General features: G+C 38.7%; 1 protein-coding gene across 1 annotated transcript; it reads right to left on the bottom strand.

Annotated features, from left to right (window-relative positions):
- Positions 1-1033: 1033 nt before the first annotated feature.
- Positions 1034-5808, bottom strand: derl1 (derlin 1). Its single transcript, XM_026372819.1, has 8 exons — positions 5656-5808; positions 4091-4202; positions 3933-3997; positions 3263-3289; positions 2640-2735; positions 2369-2421; positions 2091-2201; positions 1034-1940 (listed from the first exon to the last, which is right to left on the bottom strand). The coding sequence occupies exons 1-8, from the start codon at positions 5806-5808 to the stop codon at positions 1802-1804; spliced, it is 756 nt and encodes a 251-aa protein (XP_026228604.1). The 3' UTR covers positions 1034-1801.
- Between the last annotated feature and the right edge of the window lie 78 nt (positions 5809-5886).

The following is a 5886-nucleotide window of genomic DNA, read 5'->3' as shown; positions in this document are numbered from 1 at the left end:
CTGGAGAAAAAAGTGTATATATATATATATTTATATATTTATCTATACATCTACTGTATACTGTCTAATACATACATACTATAAAGACCTATTGCTTATATTATGAAAACAATGGGTCAATAAATTAGTTGATTATTTTTATTTCATACAAATGCAAAACTGCTGTCTTCTTTGGGCTTTGGACTGTCATTGGGTCAAACAAGTGACATTTTTTCAACATTTATAAAACAAATTACACAACTTTTTTTTTTTTTATTGAAAACAGCCATGAATTCTATATTGTACAAAGTACTTTCTCCCCATTTTACTGGACTGCACAGTTTAAAAAGTAAAAAATAAACATGTTTGCCCATCAGTGTATACACAGTAACCTACTATGACAGAGTAAAAAAAAATGTTTTTACATTTTCAAATTAATTTAAAATCTAAACCTGAAATCTCCACTTTACAAAAGCACTCAGACTCTTGGCAGTAGCAGTCTAAATTGTGGTCAGGTGTATTCTGCTTTTGGGACTGAACATCTCGGTAACAACCAATCAATCAGGCCAATTGATGGTTCGATTCCCGGCTGCCTTGTCACATGCCAAAGTATCCTTGGGCAAGATACTGAACCCCAAGTTGCCCCCGGTGAGTCAGGTCAGCTGCATAGCAGCTCTGCCATCGGTGTGTGAATGGGTGAATGAGACACAGTGTAAAGCGCTATAAGTACCAGCTAAGTAGAAAAGCGCTATATAGCAGACCATTTACCATTTACCATGCTTTGGGAGGTGCCTCAGCAGGAGGGACAAAGAGACTGATAGAAATTGAGGGGATTTTTTATTAATTTGAAGAAGTTGTGTTTTCACTATGTCATTTGTTATTGTGTGTAGCTTAATGGTCAATTTCTTCCATTTAAACATACATTTCTAACAAGAAGTGATGGGGTACGAGTACTTTCTGAAGTGACTGTATTCATTGTTACAGCGATTTTCCACTAGTCACTTGATCAAGTGTTGTCTTGGTGTTACAGTAAGGACACATTGACACAGTGAGATAACATACTCAGACTCACTTGTCCTTTTAATAAACAACTGTTATATTTACAAAGACCAAAATCCCATCTTCACCTTATTCTGGTGGAGATCAAATCTTATGACAGCAAAAAAATCAGGTCTGTGCCACAGAGGCTTAAAAAAACAAAACATTTTAGACCCATGTAAATTCAGACCTGGAAACCCATGTTCTTTGAAGAGATGGCTGAACGCACCCTCCAAGTGTGTTGGTAATTACAATGTAATCTGATATGGCATCACACAGAGAAAGGGGATGGGGAGTGAAAGGACAAGAACACAGGAATCAAAATCACCAGCGTGCTGGTGTGCAGCTGCAACATCTCGTCTTGACAGTCCAATGGCAGGGTGAGGCGAAAAGGCGGAGGAGTGAGGAACGAAGAGGACAGAAATAAAGAAGAAAAGGGAAGGGGGGCTCAAGAGTCATCACCTAAAATAACTGATTTATTCATATTCTCTTCTATCTGCTTCACATGGACACATCTGCAGTAGCGCTGGCTTTACTGGGTGAAGTGTGCCTATAGTCAGAGTCTGAGTCCTGCTGTGTGAATGTATGTTTTCTTGGTTAAAATGCATGCTTCAAATTCCTTCCTGCTCCACACTTTATAACTAAATGTGAATAGACTATGAGAGTTAATGTTTCTGTTCCTTCCAACAGCAGAATGTAAAGAAGCAAGAATTTTAACTGTAATCATCAACTGCACGGCCATTTCTTAATTGGAGCTAAGGGGGGTAGATCTCCTTGTCTACACTCATTCATCCCACAGGCGGAAGCCTCGACCCCAGTTGTGCCGTTCTCCATCTTGTGCCTGCTCCTGGGCACCTGGTCTTCTGCTGGGAGGGACTCCGAACCCTGACACTCCTCCCCTCCTGTTGGGAAAGAATCGATACCTGGAGAGAGACGCACAGGGAGATGCATATAGGTATGAGAGCTGTTGAAATAAGAACAGATGACCGACAAGCTTAATGCTGAGTGATGTGTTGTAACTAAAAGGAGGATGAAACTGGCAATAAACCCGTGTTGCGAAAACAAAAACTTACAAGAACTCGGGTGTGGACAGAAAAGAGCGTCCTCCCAGGTCCATGGGGTATTTGTACATAAGGAAGAAGTAGAGGTGACCGACCAGGTTCCCTGTCAGTTCATTTATTAAACTGCACAGCAAAAGCAAATGGACGATATATTCTCATTATAAAGTGCTGGTGTAACGTGCACATTGCTTTTTAATTTAAAGGCATTATATTTACATTTATAGAGCAGTGTTTTAAAATATAATAATAGTAAACAGTGTCTTTAAGTCTAATTAAAAGCAGTTACTTACGAGCCTCCAATGATGTAGTTGAAGACCAGGATGACCCAAGGTAGATAATGTGCCTAGGACAGAGCACAAGAAAGTAATAATAGCTATACTGTTATATGAATAATAGGAATATCTTTATAATGACCTTTATGTCCAGTAATAGTAGTAAATGTTATGAAAGCATGATGGCAGTCCATGCCATACAAAACAGGTTATTTTCAGTGTTCAGATCATACAGTGAAGCACCGTGTTTGTATGAATATGCACACATGGGTGAAGGAACATGAGGTACCTTGAATCGAGTTCCGAACCAGAAGGACACAATCGTGTCTTTGTTGAACTGAGCCCAGACGTACAACACTGACATGATCAACGGGATCATCAGCAGCTGAAAACAAACAACAACATACGAGTCCAGCTAAATTAAAAAGAGCATCAACAAGAAAAACAAGTGTATTGTTGTCCTGATACTTTACTTAATTTTAAAGTTTAAAATTTGGTCACATTAGGTATTGTGGCCTGAAAAATAAGTAGGTTAGGCAACTCTTATTGGGCTTGTTTATCATAGTTAATGTTCATTTAATTCCTAACAGATTTCTTGTTGCAAATTAAATTAACTTTATTTCAATCAGTGTATGTAGTTATTTTTAACACTGTTATTCCAACATCACAGCTCAGAATAATACATGGTGATTTTGCAAGTATTAAGTTTATGTTTGCGTTGCCTTAATTTAACACAAACACATACTGCATGATCTTGATTTTTTACAGGTTTAATACCACAAAATATCAGATCACAAATAATTGCAAATAACTGCAATACAATTCGATTATACTGAAAAAACTTTTAGATTTTGATTAAAATATGTTAGGACAGGTGTTATGGTAAATACAGAGAGAGAGGACAATTCTCACCTGCATGTTCATGAGCATCCCAGTTATCTATAGCTACAGAGTCAAGGACAGCAACCTCAAGACTTAAAACAATAACAGCTGGATCCTGAAGATTACAGCAGTGGATAACTGGAAGGGTGCCAGTTCAAATCCCCACATCTGCTGACTCTCACCAGACACGTCTGCCTTTTCCTCTCAAGCAACACATTTGATTTTAGCAAATCACCTCATCTCCATCACTTATCCCCCCCCCCATTCCCACAGGTGGCTAAAACTAAACTCTTGGTTTAAATGAGGTTTGACGAGAGAATTTCGCCCATATTTATCTGTGAAAAGTCAGACAAGATCCTGACAAAAAGACAGTGTTGAGACGTGGGCCAAGCTGTACTGCTGGTGCTGCATGTGACCTAGATTAGGTTTCTCTGCTCTGCAGGGGGAGACTGACACTGGGCCACTGGCACAGAGCCACCCTAACATGCCACAGTGCTGCAGAGAGAGTTGAGAAGACAGATTACAGAGAAATGCAAAGGGAAAAGAAAGCAGAGTATTTTAATTAATGCTGGAGTGGAAGACTGGCTAACAAGGATTTAACCTTACATGTTGAAGAATTTATTTACTGTGGGGATTGATTCTAATTCACCATTTAAACAGAAGATTTTAATAGTATTTTATGATGCAAGCTCAAGGATACAACAATGCAGATCCAGTTGAAGAGGAGCATGAAGAGGTAGTCTGCTGGTCTGCCATCAAATGCCCCTGGAAAACAAAACAGAGGAAAAAAAATAAACTTTGCAGGAAGAGCATTTAATGTGGCAGAATAAGTGTTGCTGCTAAGGTCTGCGGACTGACCTGTTTCTAGCCGTGTGGAGTAGTGGTAGAGTAAATACAGGTTGACCAGGTAGAGAAACCCAGTTTGAGGGGTTATTGGAAAATACAGCGTGGCTGTCAAAGGTCTCCAGATCTGAAATAAACAGAAGGCAGATTCGTAGTAACAAATAAACATACAGTACCTGTTCTTGTCTCATGAGCACTGAGGATGATAACTTGTATGCACTCAAAAGGTTTTAATAGATTGCTGGTATTTCTCTGTAGACTTCAAAGAGTTTTTTGAGGTTAACCGTTGTTGCAGCAGTACAGCATTTCAGAGGTGATGAAAGGATAAAGCATCTAAAGTGTTCAAATGGCTGTTAATCAAGAGGAAATTTTACCCTTCGATTACAGATAATTACAAGAGTACTGAAGCGGAACAATTTCTGATGATGTCAACTAAAATTAGAGTGATTATTTAGATGATTAACTAATTAAAGAAAGAAAAATGACTATGCAACACTTTCTGTAGTTGAGTAATTGTTTCAGCTATTTTAATAAAGCAAAAATGTCGTACACTCTCTTGTTCTATCATTTCCAATCTGACGATATGACACTTTTCTGTGTTTAATATTAGTTAAACTAGACGATTCTATTGGGATTTGGTGCCATATCAATAAAATGTTCTGAAACTGAACTGAAAAACCATTCAGTGTCTTTGGATTTTGGTCGGTTGGTCCAAATTTAAAATGCACAGTAATAATAAAATGAATCACAGTTTTGTTCAATATATTCCCTTTGGGTTACTAACCCACAGTAAGTCACAAGTTTAATTTCCTACTGAATTTCATTTCCTACTTGATTGTCGAACAACAAAACAACACAAGGTAATAATATAAACTGTCTTTCTCTGAGAATTCACTAACCTGTTGTTAATATCAAACCAGGGCACTTACTGATGGGTCAAAAGGTGTATGGTCATAAAGGAAAAGGGAGTAATGACTGCTCAAGTAACCAGGAGTGGATACCACTCAGTCTCACCTTAGTAAAAGCACATAGGCACTAAGAGAAAGTTGTATTTTAAGAATGAAAATTTAAAGTTATCTTTCTGTTATGTTGCCCTGTATTGTCTTACTAGCGTTGTATAACTCCCCTGCTTCCTTGATTTGTGAAGCCGGCAGATGATATTAAATATCATCAATCATCAGGTCTTTAATGCTCACTTCACAGCGGGTAAGTACCTTTATAATAAGAACTAGCTTAAGTGTCCGCCTTGTGGCATGTACAGCCTAAGCATCTAAGCACCTAATGAAAATAACCACAAAATAATCTTAAATGCTAAATTTTTGCTGCGATCTATACTTATTTTTACTCTAATGTTATATTTACACCTCGTGTCAGTGTTGCTAAATTAAGAAGCGTTTTGACAGCATCCGGAAGTCCTCACCTCCTACGTCTCGGCCTCCCATTGGCTGTTGCACAACTCAGGCCTGCTCACTGAGCAGTGCTAGCCACCTGCTAACTAACCTTATATATCCAAAAGCACCACTACAACGTTTATCTGCTGCTCCAACACACACAGATGAACAGAGACAAGAAAAACTTACATGTAATCTTTTAAAGACCAGCTCCGGGACCAAGATGAGGTGTCCGAAATTAATCAATCCTAGTTTCCCAAGAAGGGGAAGAGCAATCGAGCCAGCAAACCAGGTCCGGGTGATGAAAGGGATGCTTCTGAACCAGTCCTCAATATCGGACATCTTTCCATACGATTATAGCGCAGTTATAAACTTAAAACAAGATCTCCTCTCCGAAAATGAACCGCTGCCCCCCCCCAA

Source organism: Anabas testudineus, chromosome 16, assembly GCF_900324465.2.
Source record: "Anabas testudineus chromosome 16, fAnaTes1.2, whole genome shotgun sequence".
Taxonomy (NCBI): Eukaryota; Metazoa; Chordata; class Actinopteri; order Anabantiformes; family Anabantidae; genus Anabas; species Anabas testudineus.
The sequence above is the reverse complement of the archived record's forward strand: the minus strand, read 5'-3'. Positions and strand labels throughout refer to the sequence as shown.